At 30.8% G+C, this 16910-nt stretch overlaps 3 protein-coding genes across 4 annotated transcripts; 1 reads left to right on the forward strand and 2 right to left on the reverse strand.

Moving 5' to 3' along the window:
- Nucleotides 1-2371: 2371 nt before the first annotated feature.
- On the reverse strand, nt 2372-3362 carry LOC111010873 (uncharacterized). The gene has a single exon (XM_022284452.2). The coding sequence runs from the start codon at nt 3135-3137 to the stop codon at nt 2577-2579; it is 561 nt and encodes a 186-aa protein (XP_022140144.1). The 5' UTR covers nt 3138-3362; the 3' UTR covers nt 2372-2576.
- A 2137-nt stretch (nt 3363-5499) lies between these two features.
- LOC111010645 (alpha/beta-Hydrolases superfamily protein) lies at nt 5500-8325 on the forward strand. 2 transcript variants are annotated; one of them, XM_022284132.2, is made up of 8 exons: nt 5509-5987; nt 6197-6241; nt 6335-6461; nt 6720-6789; nt 6874-6922; nt 7175-7272; nt 7695-7833; nt 8041-8325. In XM_022284132.2, the coding sequence occupies exons 1-8, from the start codon at nt 5631-5633 to the stop codon at nt 8185-8187; spliced, it is 1032 nt and encodes a 343-aa protein (XP_022139824.1). In that variant the 5' UTR covers nt 5509-5630; the 3' UTR covers nt 8188-8325. The 2 variants fall into 2 exon arrangements, with proteins under 2 accessions (XP_022139825.1, XP_022139824.1); XM_022284133.2 differs by lacking the exons at nt 6720-6789; nt 7175-7272 and having other exon boundaries at nt 5500-5987.
- A 309-nt stretch (nt 8326-8634) lies between these two features.
- On the reverse strand, nt 8635-9473 carry LOC111010646 (protein TIFY 5A). Its single transcript, XM_022284134.2, has 2 exons — nt 9201-9473; nt 8635-9108 (listed from the first exon to the last, which is right to left on the reverse strand). The coding sequence occupies exons 1-2, from the start codon at nt 9317-9319 to the stop codon at nt 8814-8816; spliced, it is 414 nt and encodes a 137-aa protein (XP_022139826.1). The 5' UTR covers nt 9320-9473; the 3' UTR covers nt 8635-8813.
- Nucleotides 9474-16910: the final 7437 nt, after the last annotated feature.

Raw genomic sequence — 16910 nt, forward strand, 5'->3', positions numbered from 1 at the left:
TTTTTTTTCACCTTTATTTCTATCCCTTTCTCTTTTATTAGTTTAATAAATTTAAACAAATATATTATTGGAGATTAATTGAATCAAACTTAGGCCCAGTAGCTTAAAGCATGTGCATCATTAAACAAAGAACAAACTTTAATATAAAAGTATAACATATATTATCTTCACTTTAAGTTCCATCGAAGAGAAAAAATGAAGAGATTAGAATTGATGAACGATTGATTAAATGGAAAAATAGTGCCACGCGTATTCTTTTAAGTTTAATCAGAAACTAAATGCGATTATGTATATCATTTTAAAAAATCTCACACTCAAATCCAAAAAAGCTAGTGGGTACGTGGCTAAGTATTTTTCTTCAACAATCACTTTGTTTTTATTAGTATTTATTAAAAATATCATTCTTTATGGAAAGGTTCTTATACATTTTTTAATGTATTCTCCTTTTTCTATTAAAGAAATTCGTTTTTATAAGAAATACTATTTTGTTATATCATATAAGATAAAAATCCATATTTGAAATTCCACTTTTCGGAAAATTAATGTTTCATAAAAATATTATTATTAGAAAAATTATTTTCTAAATAATTTGGGATTCGACCTCTTACCTATTGGTCAAGTAATTATTTTTTTTCTTTATTTTTGGCCGAGTAGTTTTTTTTCTTTATTTTATTTTAGCGTTTTTCACAGAAAATTATTCTTTTAAAAATCACGAATTTATGATAGTGATGTGAAGAGGAATAATTATATTTATCAATCATTAAATTTCAATAATCATTTTGAAAATTAAAATAGAATATAGATTTGTTTAATTGTATTATAAGAGCCTAATGTCTAGGGATATACCAACAAATAAAGAAAGCAAACCCATTATTTATATATATATATATATATATATATATATATATATATATAAATGAAGCTAGTTTTAAATTTAAAATAGCTATCTTTTATGTTAGTGCTGGGATTTTGGTCTTCTCCGTTCTCTCCAGAATGTGCACTAAACTCGATGATCAAGGGACTGAATATCTGCAAAATCAAGTAACCCTAAACTTGTGTGACTAGTCACACGGGCTTCGACGCCTAAGTCAGTCATAGGAGAATAATCAAGCAATAGTACTTGGTGTGTGTTTTCGCTTACCTTCAATGGGTGATTCCTCCCCTATTTATGGTTGATCTTTCTCTTAGAGTTTCACGAATTCCAACCCTAGGTCATCTCCAGATGGTCAGGCTTACTGGTCGTGATACATGCGGGGCCTTTTACCAGGTTTGGGCCCGAACATTGATTGGTTGGCACTGGGATCAGGAGGGAGGCCGAGAGCCTTCTCGACCTAAAATGGAGAAGGGCTCGGCACCTCAGCGCCAAGATGGGGTCGACTCTCCAGTGGGCCGGCCCTTATGCTCTGGGCCGACCCCAGTCATTGGTGGTCTCAATTCTTCCTTCTTCTTTTACGGTCCAATCTTTATTCTCATATGAATCGTATTGCTCCATATAACATTTTATGCTATGAGAAAATTGCATTGATAAGAAATAAGAAACAAAATGAGGAGGTTTCATCATCCTCAAAGTTTGAATAAAATAAATGAAAGATGAATTTGATTTTTTTTCCTATTTTTCAAAAGCATAAATAATTTTTTTCTAGTCATTGGGTTAAATTTGATTAATTGTTACTTAAGCATTATTTCAAATGACTAGGATTCTAATAATCTCTACTATTACCTACTCAAAGGCCATTGATATGAATTTCACATTTTATTTAAACTATAAAAATAACTAAAAAAAATTCATTATCCACCAGCGGTAATAAAGCTAACCTATTTCCTCAAAAGAAAAAAAAAGGTAACAAAGCTTCATTTGAAAACATTATGGATCCAAAAAATAAATAGTTTAAATATTACTCCCTGAAATTTTCTTTTCATTTCGCTTCATTTCTTATAAAATATACTACAATGGTAAATGTTTATATAAATTAAAATTTTGAAAGAACTAGAGAGTCCGAGATATAATCGTTAAAATTCAGTCATCTATATTAATTATATAAATTCGTGATATTTTAGATTTGTAATAATCAAAATAATAATATTTAAGATTAAAGTTTGATTTAATGATAATATTCTTTTTAATTTTTTAAAAAAGAGACTTTGTTTTCGAACTTTTCTATTAAGAAAACCCTTTTAAAACTTCAGCTAAGTTTTTACAATGAGAAAAAGAGTGCTTATAAAAACTAATTATGAACTTATGATTTTCTTGACCATTTAATTGGAGATAGGTACTTCAGCTACGTTCATATTTGACAATCACACCCAATATCGATAGTAATATTTTATAGTGCAAGTTTATTTTTTTACATAATAGGGATAACCTCGAAGCTCAAGAAAATGGGTAAAGTATATTTAGATGCATGTAATTTTTATTTGTCCTTGTTGATATATAAATGAGGTTATGAGTAAAATATTCACCTAATTACCAAACAAATTTTAATATTTAAAAAAGGAAAATTTAATCGTCTCTATGTAACCAGTATTGTATTATACAGAGAAACAAAGTTTGTATTTGTATATTCATATAAAATTATCTACGCTCCATCGGCATCCCCATATTCGAGATCTTGAAGTCGAATCCTTCTGTTGAATCTTTCAATAAACTCTTCAACTCTTCTATTCAGTTCTTCATCTGTCATCTCTTCAAATTCATTATCTTCCTTCGACGCTTCTTCTTCTTCGTCGTGTAATTTTATCGTCATCGTTTTCGACCTCCTCATCGCGATCTTCCTCTCCTTCTCCACCGCTTTCTCCGACTTGCTTCGCCGGTAAGTTTTCGCCGAATTACCTCTCCTCGTCTCTCGGTAACTTTTATTAGGTCTCTCCCGAACGATTTTCACTGCGCTGTTTTCCGATTGCTTCGATTTGATCTGCTCGGGCGGCGGAGAGAAGGCTCCGAAATCGACGGCGATTATGAAAATAAGAGTATTGGAGATGCAGAACCAGAATTTGGCGTCGCTGAAGAGCGTCGGGAGATCGGAGAGGTTGAGGACGGAGACGTAAGTGAAGATGGAGAGAAGGAAAAAGGCGAAGAAAGAAGGAGCTCCTTCTGCGATTAAATTGAGGTATTCTTCGGCTAATTTGTTGTTCGCCATTGATGATTCTGCTGGCTGCAGCTACTGGATTTTATGATTTAGGGTTTGTGGAGAGAATTTGGTTTGATTTGGGGTTTTTTTTGAAAATTAGTTGATATGGAAGTTTGAATTGCAAAAGAGGCCTTTTTATAGGGTGGTTATGGGTTATGAAACTTATGATTAGGGTTAATTCCTCATTATTGCACCACCCCCCTAATTACAACTTTTTTTCCTCCTTTTCTTCTATTTACTCATGTGTCCTTTTCATTACATATATAATTTATTTTTCAATTTAAATGCACCAAAAGCTTGCTTTTGTTTAGTGGAAGCTTCAATAATTCTAATTTCTTTATTTAATAAATTATAAAATATAAAAAAGGCCTAAACTTTAACTAACCACGCAGGCAAGAGAACTAAAATAAATAATTGCATTTTGTTGTATACATAAAACATAAAACAGCCTACTTTGTAAAAATAAGATATTTAAGCTATTTAGGAGTCAACTTTAAAAGTATATTATAATTTTAAGAAAAATAAAATATTTGTGAAAATATGGTTGGACACGTGTTTTTTTTCTTTTTAATCAAGGAAATCTCTTTATTTTCCTCTCATAATTCATCTTTCCCAAATATTAATAAAAAAGAAAAAAAGAAAAAACAAAAGGTACTGTTTTAGGATTTGTTTTACCATAAGAGTTGTTATAAACTATAACAACTCTCTTTAGTCATTTTACTCTTATTCAGACTATTGAAAGGTGTTAAAGCGAGCACCACACTGTATTGGATCTGGTTGATTGTAGGTTATAAACCTCCATAATGAAAGTTTTCGAATCATCTGAGATATCGCTAACTTAGCTCGACTAGGTTTTGACATAGCAATCTTCCATTTTCGATTATATTACTAATAATTATGTTATCATTTGTTCATGGTTCGAGTGCATTAAGCATTTGTGTAATCAATAATATATACCTTCGAATTATCATCCCTTCCAAATATATATTGAAATTTTATGACATTGTAGACAAAACAATATTTTAAATGTTAATGTCAATAGAAATGTAAAGCTTTGAATTTTATGAAAATATCGCAAAAAATATAGATAAATTTAACGTTTTAAATGTCGATGTCGATAGATATTTCTGAAAAAGTTATAAAAATAAAAAATTCTTAAAAATTATTTAAATTAAGAAATATATAAGTATTTTATCATTTCTAGATAAGCTAAAAATAATTGATATTAATAACATGTCTATACTAGTTATATTTTGTTGATGTTTTTCATATCTTGTCGATTTTTTTTTGTTTGTAATATCATGGAAATGTCGATTTACCCTCATATTGATGTCGAACTCATGAATTCGATGGATATTTAATACTATGGATAAGTCATAATATATCGATATTCAACGGTAATTGACATATACCTCCAACCAAAATGTGGTGAGTTCAAATCTCCTCTCCAAACATGTTATACTAAAAAAAAATTAACCAATAAATATTTTATCTTTTTTAAATAAATTTGATATTTTGAGTTAGATCGATATTATGCCGAACTCATAAACGTATAAAATGCTGATGTACTCATAGAAATTTAATGGATTGAGAAAAGGCAATAATTGGAGGGTGGATAGTTGTGTAGCGTAGTTTTTGGAGCCATGTTAGAGTTTTTATAGTTATTTAATGACCTTACAAGTGGACGATTCAAGTGATAAATTTAACCCACATCACTTATAGGTCTGCCACGTGTCCGACATAGTTGATGGAGACGTTAATTAGTTACGGGAAACTTCTGAAGTAAACAGAAGAATAGTTTTCTTTTCTTTTTTTCCTAATAATCTTATTTTTAATTATCCCTGGTTGTTATAAAAAATTTATCACTTCATATTTATCATTAATTTTAAATAGGTATCTAATAGACTTTGATTCACAATCTTTTAAAATATAGGATAAAATCATAATTCAACAGACACCTCAATCATTTATGAGAAGATACAAATTTAGATCTAAATTTAGAGATTTTTTTTATCATTTTTCTTTTAGTTTTCTATTTTTAAAAATTATGCCTGATTTTTACAATTTCATTCATTAAGTTTTTCTTGAAAATATGTTTAAATTCTTGGCTAAATTTTAAAAATAAAAATAAGTTTTTGAAAATTTTTATTTTTAATTTTTAAAATCTAGCTTAGACTTTGAAAATATTTAAAAACTATATAATAAAATAAATAAAGTGAAAGTAATATGAAGTTTAATTAAAAAAATCAAAATTGAAATGGTTATCACGCACTTTATAAACTAAATTTATAATTAAAATTTTTAAGACCTTTTGATCATGAATCTCTCTCTCTCTCTCTTTGCCAGTTTGGCGCGTCTGTGTAATATAATGCAAAATTGAAATTGTTCATCCGTACAAGAATAATTAGGTTTCAAAATGCACCGTTTTTAATTTCTTTTCCCTCTTTCTATTACTGTCTAAAGATCCAAATAGTGAACTGAAGGATCGAATTCTCAAAGTTCATGGCAATTGTTGCTTCGACCCACCCCATCTCCCTCCTCCGACCCAAATTTTGCACTCCAAAACCCAGATTTGGGGCAAATGCCGAGCTCCCTATAGCCCACAAAATGCGAGTACCATTCAAGCTGAAGGAGGAACAGAGCCGCATTTTTCACGAGCTCCCATCCGGTCTTCAAATGGAGGTGATTCTGCAGAAGGGTTCTGCCAAATCAGCAGAAACAAGGGCTGAAAATGTGGAACGCCCTCCTCTTATCTTCGTCCATGGAAGCTACCACGCTGCTTGGTCTTGGGCAGAACACTGGCTTCCATTCTTTTCGGCTTCTGGGTTCGACTGCTATGCTATCAGCTTGTTGGGTCAGGTGGGTCTCCCTCTCCCCTTCCACAAAATGTCAATTGATTTCCTTCTTCATGATCTGAACCACATATATGCTAATTGCTAATTCTTAGTATAAACTGCCCAAATGCTAATTCATTTGCATCTCAAGGAGCCTAAAATTGCTTTTGTGGGCTAAAAAGCTACTGAATTGTTTGCATCCAATCTTATTTCTTACTTTGTATGAATTATCAGGGTGAAAGTGATGCACCGTCTGCATCGGTTGCTGGTACTCTACAGGTAATTTAACTATCTAGCTGAAAAGTTTATCTGTTCTTTAGATGTATGTATTGGTTTGGTGGCCTTATTTCTTCATTCCAATTTTTGTAGTAGACACATGCGAGTGATATTGCTGACTTCATTCATAGAAGTTTTAGTACACCACCAGTCTTGCTTGGGCACTCATTTGGAGGGCTTATTGTACAGTATTACATAGCAAACAGCAAACATGACCATTCAGGTAGCCTTTCATTTTCATAAATCTATCTTGACAAAAATGAACCAGATCTAATTGGGATAATTCATAATCCAAAAGGTTTGTAAGATGCGGAGAGTGGAGACTTTATCTTTCTCCTAGTTTGAAATATACTCTATGTAATAAGATCAATCTTTCATATGTACATATCAAGTACAACTTGCAAGTGTCAAGGATAAGTTATTTTATACAAATATCTGTTTAATCCTTATTTAGTTATTTTATACTTGATGCACTATCTAGATACAGATAGATTGTTCCCAAGGCTTACTGGAGCTGTTCTTGTGTGTTCTGTTCCTCCCTCCGGTAACAGGTACTTCTCCATGCTGCAGAATTCAACGTTGTTTATTCATGAAAATTATCAACCCAACTTGACATCTTTCTTCACTTCCTCCAGCGGACTCTTATGGCGTTATCTCTTTTCCAAACCCGTTGCTGCTTTTAAGGTACTTGCTCGTGACTTTGAGAAATAATAACTAGTGTCGGGTGGCTTCTGCATAATTTTTTATATGGGTATTGACTTATCTTGGTTCATTGGGTATATCATAAGTGGTGGCTTCTGTTTTCCATCTTATATTTTATTAATAAAGGTATTCTAATTGAGGACATGAATATGAACATGACAAATATTTACTTAAACTTCAGTATTCTAATGTGCTCCCACACGACTCGTGAATATCTTTTCCGAATTCAAGTAGGTGACACTCAGTTTGGCAGCAAAGGCTTTTCAAACATCACTTCCTCTTTGCAAGGAAACATTCTTCTCTGCATCAATGGAAGATCATCTTGTTTTACGGTTTGTATAGTTAAAAATTGCTCAAGTTGATTTGGTTGCTGCTGTCATTGTTAGTTTTCCATTCCTCAAGTGCATAATTTGAAATTAATATCTTAGTTTGATAAGAAAAATAACAGGATGACCATAAGAAAACAAAAGATTCCTTCTTCACGAGGAACAAGGAGAAAAGTTTGTTTTAAGTAAATTGGCAATATTATTGGTTCGGGGACTGCTCATTCTACCATGATTAGGTGGAGAGTACATTAGTTTGTTCAATGATTGCTACTCTCACATAACCCAAGTCGAAAAACTTTGTGCATTCTGTGTTCAGAAGTTTTTCAACAACTTCCTACAAGCTTTTTCAGCTTCAAAACTATGAAATCCCTTCATTCTCTAATGAAACAAATATTCTTCTTGTGTCCCCCCAAAACCTCCTCTTTCAGATATCAAGAACTGATGAAAGAAAGCTCAAGGATGCCATTATTTGATCTGAGGAAGTTGAATGCATCCCTTCCGGTCCCTTCCCTCCCAAAATCTTGCATTGAAGTACTTGTGCTGGGTGCAAGTGATGATTTCATTGTGGTAAATTTCCATATTCAACTTATTCAATCTATTCCATTATTTCCAATGCCATCTGGTTTTACTCATCTGCACATCTTTGTTTTTGCTTTTAGCTTTTGGTATAATTTCCAAAACTCTATAACAAAACCATCATCAAACAAATCCTCAATTGCTACCGTTTAAATTGAAACATCTTTTATAATTGATGGGGGATTGGTTCTTGTGTAGGATGCTGAAGGGTTGAATGAAACAGGCAGGTTTTACAGTGTCACACCAATCTGTGTGCAAGGGGTTGCTCATGACATAATGCTGGATTGTTCTTGGCAGAGAGGAGCAGAAGCTATTTTAACATGGCTTAATTGTTTAGGATCATAACCATAATAACATTCCAAGAATTTTATCATTATTCACCTTTTCTTCAGATTTGTTCAAAATAACAGTGTGATATTGATGTATAAATTTCACTTTTAAACTGTTCTATGGAAGAATTAAAAAAACCACCTCAAAACTCTATATCCGTTGTCACAACCGTATCCTTTAGATTTACGAAGAGTTGGAACCAAACCACCCTTGAACTGTTACAACTTAACCCAATTCTTTTAAGCCTATAAAATTTGAAAACTGTGATATAAATAATGAAAAAAAATTAGTATTTAAATGTTTAATTGCATCACTATCCTTGAAATCGAAAGTTTGAAGGTACGATGGCAACTACAAATTTGCAATTTTTCTCAAATGTTTCTATTGAATCAAAGAATTGATCGAAACTGAAATCATAGTAATACACATCCTATAGTACAAACTAAATGTGGCAAGATCTGATAAACCCAAACATCAAAAATTAACCTTTTTCTTTTTTTCCTTTTCAAATTTTTGATTGAAAGAACTCCAGAAAAATATTTTTTCTACCAATTACAACTCTAGCATCATCATCACTACATCTCAAATATCACAAAATGAAAAGAAAAAAAAAGAAAAAAAGAGTGGAGAGCAATAGATGTTCAATGATGGTAGGGAGAAGCAGATTGAATCCGATGCTTCCTTTTCTGCAAAAACCTCTGTAAAGATTTCTTCATAGAGATCCCTGAAACAGAACCAGCTCCGGCTCCAGAATTAGTCTGCTCCGGCGACGACGGTTCCAATGTCTGTCGACGACATGTCGTCTTCTCCTCCTTCGTATGTCTGGTCGCCAGCATTATTATGGCTCTAGCCTGTTCCTCTGTAAAATCGCCAACACAAACTCTTCCATTGTAGAAAATAGTCATCTGTTGCGGATTTTTGCTCGATTCTTCACCCCTGCCACAAAATCAACCCAAAAATCAATACCCACATTAAAATTCACACGCACACAGAAGAAAAAGAGGAGGGAGAAAAAAAGGAAAACTTACAAGAAGTGGTGAAGGCGGGGCTGTTGGTCGCCGGAATCGTGGCCGGAGAAAGAAGTAGAGGGAGAGAGACGAAGTTCCAAGTTGCAGTTGCGCTCCATGGAGACGGGCAGAACCGCCATTAAAAACAGAGCAATCGAGAGAAGGAAAAAAGAGCCAAAGGAATCGAAGAATCAGAGGATTGGAGAAGATGGGTTTGTAATTTCTACACACAGAAATGGAGGAATCGGGGTAAAGGATTAAGATTTATTTATATGTATGCGTGTTTGAAGAGAGAGGCAAAAAAAGCAGGCGGAGAGAGAAAAAAAAAACACGTTTGAAATGTTGTTTATGAGGATGACAAGACAGCTTGGTTTTCTAAGGACCGAAACCATCCGCCGCTATAGATTGGGAGGTGAATTTTTATTTATTTTTTGTGTCATTTTAATCACGTGCATAAGTCGGCAAGATTTTCTCTCTCTAGATTTGTCCAGAATTATTGGTAGTAAAGTAAAGTTGGGTTTGAAAATTAAAATCTTCTTTTAGGAGTCGTAGATTGACCTTATTACTTATTATATTATTTTTTTATTATTTCTGCCGTGGTTTGTGTTTTCTTTTACTAAATCCACCGCCAACCGAGATATTATGTCATGTGACGCAATAATTCTTTCATCCCAAAAATTATTTTTTTCAGAGATATATATTAATTATCGTTGAACTAGGTTCGTTTTGGTTTTTCCAAAATTAATTTGTATGAATTTTATTATGTTTTATCGGTTGGAGATCGTGGGCGTACGGGTGTATTTTGGTAATATTCAGTGAATATTTAATAACATAATTATTTTTCTTGATATAGAAACCGTAAATCTTCGTACTTCAATTTTTAGTATAATAATATGTGGATATGGACATTCAAACTCTTTAATTGAAATTATATATCTCAATCATTTGAATTAGGTTCAGATTGGTTCCTCCTACTTCAAAAATTATCCGGCTAGATATTTAATGAAAAAATGTCAGTTTGTTTATTGAACAAACTATGTAGAAGTTTGTTTAATAAAAAAAACAAAAAAGAAACTATCTAGGAGTTAATGTAGTTTTTTAGATTTATTGGTAATAATTTTATTTTTAATTTTATCTATTTTAAAAGTTATCTCTATCTTCTCACTATTTCTTTGATATATTTTTCATTTTTTTGAAAAGAAAAATATATTTAAGTTGTTAGACAAATTAAAATTTTTTTTTTCACTTTTAAATCTTAACATAGATTTAAATATTTTAAAAACGTGGATAGATTGAAGTGTTGCATTTAAAGCATAATTTTTAAAAGTATAAATAGAAAATAGTTATCAAACCATGTCTTATAATTAAATATGAAATAAAATCTATTAACCAAGAGATTGATTAAATTAACTAATTACACAGACTAACACAAAAAATTATATACATCTGTAAGGCAAGAGTCTGATATATTGAATAAATGGTAGACTTAGAAAAAGGATCCAGCCAAAGACTCAACAATTTCGAAAGGAAGGTGTCCTGTGTGGTAATATTAAATAAAAAAGGCATTTTCTTCGCAATTTTTAAATACATTTTTCTAAAGTTTTTAATTTTCTAAAACAATAAAATCTATTTAATAAATGATGGGTAAATTTAGACTATAAATTTTAAGTGGTATCTCTTTGGTTAATAAAATTTTAAAAGTTTAACTTCTCTAACACGCAAGATATATATGTTATATATAATCCAACTTTATTACTTTCTCTAAAATTGAAGAATCTTACTACATTTGTTAAACTGAAGAAAAAAACATGATTTTTTAATGTAATAGCACATGAAATAAACAAGTACTCTAATTAGATAAAATAGATAGATTACAAACTAAGTACTCTAACCTATATGCTCTAATTTATTTACGAATTAAGTTGCATGAATTGCTATTTTCTATTAAAAGAAAAAAAAAGTCGATATTTCAAAATTGTGCATATATTAAAAATTAAAATCCAAAATCTATGTTATTTTAAAATCAAAATTTTGTCTCTCTGTTTCTCTATTTTTACTTGGAACAACACAACTTCATCTTTATAATTGTGGTTTAGAACCGCCTTTCTAAATGTAGAGATTTATTAATTAGGTATATTGTTCAACATAAATACTATTTCAAGCATTTTTCACTTATCATAAAATTTCAAACTCTTTGGTAAACAAATACCAAAAAACCAGAATAATTTCTAGAAACATAAAATTAAAAATGAAATGTTATCGAACACATCTATAAACTGGCTAGACAATTTTTAAAGTTTAGAACTCAATTAGATACCATTTATAATTTGTTTTTATTATTTTATTTTTATTTTTATAAAACATATAAACTGCCAAACAAAACTTTTATTGTACTTGATTTGAATATAGAAATTGTAAGATCCAAGCATTAAACGAGAAAAAATTAAAACCCACATGGAAGACAATTAAAAGGTTTTTTTTTTTTTTTCCATTTTTGAAAGGACAATTAAAATGTTATATGTTCATAAACTAAACCATAACAATATAAACATGATCCGATTTGTACAGAAAGGCCAGTCATATCGTTAATTATTAATTTTATTTTTAAAAGCAAAACAATTTAGAGAAAAATCAATAATACTTGTTTTTAATTTTGGCTAGTAATAATAATAATTATTTTTAAAATTTTCACGTGCTGGAAGAAGGAGATGAGATCGGCGAGTGGGTTCGGCGTGAGGTTGGGCCGAAAGCAGAGCCCACAATTTTTGGCCGTCTGCCTCCAGCTCCACCACATATTTTTGACACGTGGATAATATAATAAGAAAAAAGACACGTGGATAACGCAGTCCCCATAACAAATAATCTATGGTCGCCACTTCATTTTCAGCCGTTGAAAATTTGGACTCCTCTTCGAAATTACGGCCCAGATTACCGAAAGCTGGCTCCTCAGTAGCCAATTATCTTATTATTTGTATTATTTTTTAAGTATATTTCAAAAACGTGGCGTTATTTTACTCTACCCTATTCCAAATTTGTCAATAACATTTTTTCCGGCTTTATCTCTTATACCAAACTGTTATTAGAGTAAATATTTTAATTTCTATTACTATGATGATGAGGGCCTCCATGTGAAAATAGCTATTTTCTAAAAATTAATAATATTTGGGGTGATTCCAGCAGAGGTTAGAATTACTTTTAATCATGTCAAAATCACTACCATTTAAAAATAACATGTAGTAATTTTAGATTAAATGACATATTTGATAATAATTTTCCAACAATTTTAAAAAATCTTAAACCATAAGTAATTATCAAGTGGTTTTTAGTAAAAGAAAAGAAAATAAATAAAATTAATTATAGGGCGCTTGAGCGCTCCTTGCGATACGGCTGAAAAACTCAAATCTTTCAACCTACTTTTGTTTTTAAATTGCAAATTTCTCTTTTTATTCCACTTTATTCTAACTTTAAAAATTTGAGAAATTGTATTTTATTTTCCATTTCTACAATTTTTTTTTTGTCACTCTCACACATTATTTATCTTTAAATTTGTTTTATTTTCTCTAAAATTTTTTGTAAAATCTCTCTAAATTTTAAGTCTCGTTCTCTCTTAGCTTCAAATATGAATAATCTACCATCATTTTAATTATCTAAAAATCACTTGAAAAAAAGTTAACCAAACATTAAAATAACTATATAAAAATCATTTTCTCAAAATAAATTATCATTAAATCTCTTTTAATATCCTTAATAAAATAAAATAGTATCACGAGGAGAGACATTGGATATGAAATCATAAGCTTCCAAACTAATAATTGGAGAATGAGCTAACAACTCGAAAGCCATAAGTGGAGATTTAGAAGCGAATCTTCATGGGATATTTGTCACATTTTATGGACTTTGATTAAGTATTGAGATATGACTAACATACATTGAACCACGATGATGAATGAAATCCTTCATTAGGAAGACCCGATAGGCTTTTTTCTTTCTTCTTCTTCCCTTTTTTATATTTCTTTTTCTAACAAGTTGAATCGATTCAAATTATAGATTACAATTTTAATTTAATTAAACTAGGTCCACCAATCTATTATTAATTAATTAGGAAATATATTTATAATATTAACTATTAAATCTTTGGGTGTTGTCACAGTAACAAGACACTTGGATGATTAAATCCACGATTCGAAACACATATTGGAAGTTTTTCATACTATAGCTATTTCTATTCACTGTTTGTCACATCGGTAGAATTTAAGAACGATGCAAGTCTTTAAAATAAAATAATAAATCGATGTATTAAATTGTGAATGGAAAGAGTAGATACTCATATAGCATTAGAAATTAGAAATTTTCCAGTGGGTACATAAACAAATTTATATACAAAGCGTTCAAAATATGCAACTTTATCTATTTGTGAAAATGATAAATAAGACGCGGCTCACTAAATTTAGGTTAGCAAATTGCAACCAACAACATTATGAAAGACAACAACATAGGGTTAATTGAACTAAAAAAAAAGTTGACTATTAAGCAATCACATACCTAACATTTATCGGATTTGTCAAAGTATCAAGATAATAAGTCATACTCCAAATTCATCACCCTTACGCTAAAAATTTCATATTTGTAACCATTTCATTTTCTCAATAAAAATATAGAAAATGACATTGATCAGATTTGTCAACAAAAATCTTTAGTATTAGATACATAATTAATTGATATATTACTTTAATGGAAGACCGGCCTACATCATTCTAAAATGTTATCTACATTCCAACACGAGCATAACTCAACGGTAATTGACATATACTCATTCTCTCAAACTCGGAAGTTTGAACTCCATATTCCCAAATTGTTGTACTAAAAGAAATATTACCTACATAGTTGAAAATATGCATGAATAATGGTGTGTGTTTTTCTTTCAAATTAATGCACCAATAGGAATTTACTTATTTAAGGTTATTCCATAAATACTAATTTTTTTAGTATAACATGTAGGATTGTAGATTTGAACCCACAATCTTTTGGTCGAATATAAATATCTGATTGACCTATAATACTAATTAACAATATATAATTTTCTTCTAGAAGTATTTTTTTTTTAAATGTACTTTTTGATTACTAGCTAGTTGACAGGAGTGCTGTACCAAATTCTAACGTGCCTTGTCTAGATAAAATTATTTACTTGGATGTTTGAGTTTTGTTTTTACTTATTTTTTAAAATAAAAGTGGAACACAAACATAGCTGGTTAGCTTAGTTTCAATTTTTTTGTTTTTGTTTTGTTTGTATGGATGATGTAGAATTTTAGAATAACCACCATTGTTCTTTCTTAAAAAATTTACATATAATAAGTCAAGAATATTCCTTATATATTAAGAACTATTATGGTATAAAGCCTACGTAAACATCTAGTAAATCTAGTCAATTGAAATTCATCGAAGAAAACCTTTCAAAATGAAAAGAGTTTATTTTTTCGTACAACTCGTTTTTTAGTACAAACATGTGGTATGCGCATTGTCCCCATAACTGTACGTACGCAAGGAGATTACATATATAGTTAGAATTGAGCATATACAATGTGCCGATGGTTTTTTTCTCTCTCTTAAACTTATTTCCCTCTCTTTAATTAAATTGTTTGTATAGCTATAAAGTAGTTTAGATGAGGAAATTAGATAGTTATAATGTAATTGTATCTTCCTCTCTCTATATATAGTTAGAAAATGGCTAGAGATTGAAGATTTAGAGATTTCTTAATTACTAACTGAATTCTTGCATGATTTTATCTAAGACTAAGAGATGGTAAATATATTTTCACCATTTTCTTCACTTGAAGTATAAAGAAAAATCTTTAAAAAATGTTATAATTTTTAAACATTCTTTTAGAATAAGAAATACACACTTGGCGCACATAGACCCCTATATTTGGTTGGTGACTCAACTTTTTGTCGGAGAAGTTTTTAGGGTTAGTAACTTAGTACACCCAAAAACAAAGGAAATGAAAAATGTAAATAAATAAAAAAATAATTGCATTTTTTTCGTTAGGCAAGAAGGGCCCCATCTATACATATATACAATCGACCTATGCTCTCTAGAACTAGAATGCGAAGAAAACCATGTCCAATATTAAATTTTCATTTATAAGATTTTAATTTTATTTTTGACTTTAACGACTACATGTAGATGAAGACGTGAATCTTGATCTTTAGATCGAGAATATATATCTTTTAACTTTGCAAACTGGCACGGTGCGGATATTCCATCTTTTGTGTGGGTTTGATGGCGAGGATATGAGAAATTTTAGAGAGCGATAGAAAATAGAGAAGAGCAGAATTCGATTTCAAATTCTTCAATTCGAATACAAACTTATCCACCTGCGGGAATCACATTTTTTGGCGGCGCTTGATCATGGTCTTCTTCAGTCCATTTTGGGTTCACTCGTCGAGAAGGCAATGGTAGCAAATTCTGTCTTTTGTTTGATGTTTATTAGTTTGTTCTTGTGTGCTATCTGTTGTTAAAAAAATATATCTATATATATAAAGATATGATTCTTTTTATTTTTTTATTCTCATTTTTATTTTTATGTAATTATCACTTATAAGTTTCTTTTATCAAATAAAGAAGACGTTAATAAGAAATAATACTACTAATGGTTATATAAGAAGAGTGGTGACTACAACCACTACATTTAAAATTTACAAAGGAAACAGCTATCTAGTTCAAAGAACAAGAATTAAATTTCCGTCCACGCCTCAAAGTCACAACATCCTCAACCTCATTTAATGCCGTTGGGGGAGACTTCTCAATTAGTGAAGGAATTTTGTCTTTTATGGCACTACTATCCACGATTGGAGGGGAAATAATTTCTTCAACAGTTGCCTTATTCTCCACAATGATAGAATTTCTTCCCTTGAAATTGGAGATTGAATCTGACACATTAATATCCCTAAAATCCGCTCCTGAGAAAAAATCGTGATTGCCATATCCGAAGACAGAACTACTCTGGCTGTAAATTCCGGCGAGTTTTCCTGCTCTTGATACATCTCTTATTTCATTCTAATTTGTGTTGTCCTAATTATACGATTATAGCCACCATTGATGGTCCTCTCATAGTGAAGTCAAGGTTCATTAGTTATGGTCGGAAACATCATCACAATCTTTTATAATATGACCCACCTGGCCACAATGGTAGCAGAAATCTGGCTACTGTTCATAGAGCATTGGTATATCCAGCAGCCTCCCATTTGGACCATCGAGGTTAGCTTTAGTTCCCCGCCATAAAAGTTTATGGATATCAATTGAAACATGACGGACCCTTAAACTACCATCCTAACCGATTTTATCTCGAAGAAAGTGCCAATCTTTTCCTCTTATTTGAAAGAAAGAACAAATGAGAAGGTATTTCTGACCTTCAAAGTGAACCTTGGGAGAGAAGATAAACTTACCCACTAGGCAAAGATCAAGACATTTTCCCGTTTCTAACAATTCAATGACAATGGTAAGTTCATCTTCTTCCGTGGTTAATTTGAAATTTTTTCATTCTCTGAACAAATCGTCCGCAGCCATTGGAAGAAAGTCAAAGGAAGACAGATGATTGAGAAGAACCTAGGTAAAAAAGACTAAGACTTACTGTGTAGACTGAGATGAAACTATTTGGAGATATAAATCACAAAAAAAGCCATTTAAGACCTATTTGGTAATGTTTTCGTTTTTTATTATTTTTTTATTTCTGA

This window comes from Momordica charantia (genome assembly GCF_013281855.1).
Source record: "Momordica charantia cultivar OHB3-1 chromosome 3 unlocalized genomic scaffold, Mcharantia_2.0 BLBB01000003.1, whole genome shotgun sequence".
Classification (NCBI taxonomy): domain Eukaryota; kingdom Viridiplantae; phylum Streptophyta; class Magnoliopsida; order Cucurbitales; family Cucurbitaceae; genus Momordica; species Momordica charantia.

Bases quoted from the DNA above. Each gene is read 5' to 3' on its own strand.
- LOC111010873 (XM_022284452.2), bottom strand. From the start codon at position 3,137: ATGGCGAACAACAAATTAGCCGAAGAATACCTCAATTTAATCGCAGAA.
- LOC111010645 (XM_022284132.2), top strand. From the start codon at position 5,631: ATGGCAATTGTTGCTTCGACCCACCCCATCTCCCTCCTCCGACCCAAA. The intron at 6,242-6,334 runs GTAATTTAACTA...TTTTTGTAGTAG, and splicing joins CGGTTGCTGGTACTCTACAG to ACACATGCGAGTGATATTGC. The intron at 6,923-7,174 runs GTACTTGCTCGT...GAATTCAAGTAG, and splicing joins AACCCGTTGCTGCTTTTAAG to GTGACACTCAGTTTGGCAGC.
- LOC111010646 (XM_022284134.2), bottom strand. From the start codon at position 9,319: ATGGCGGTTCTGCCCGTCTCCATGGAGCGCAACTGCAACTTGGAACTT. The intron at 9,109-9,200 runs GTAAGTTTTCCT...ATTTTGTGGCAG, and splicing joins CCCCGCCTTCACCACTTCTT to GGGTGAAGAATCGAGCAAAA.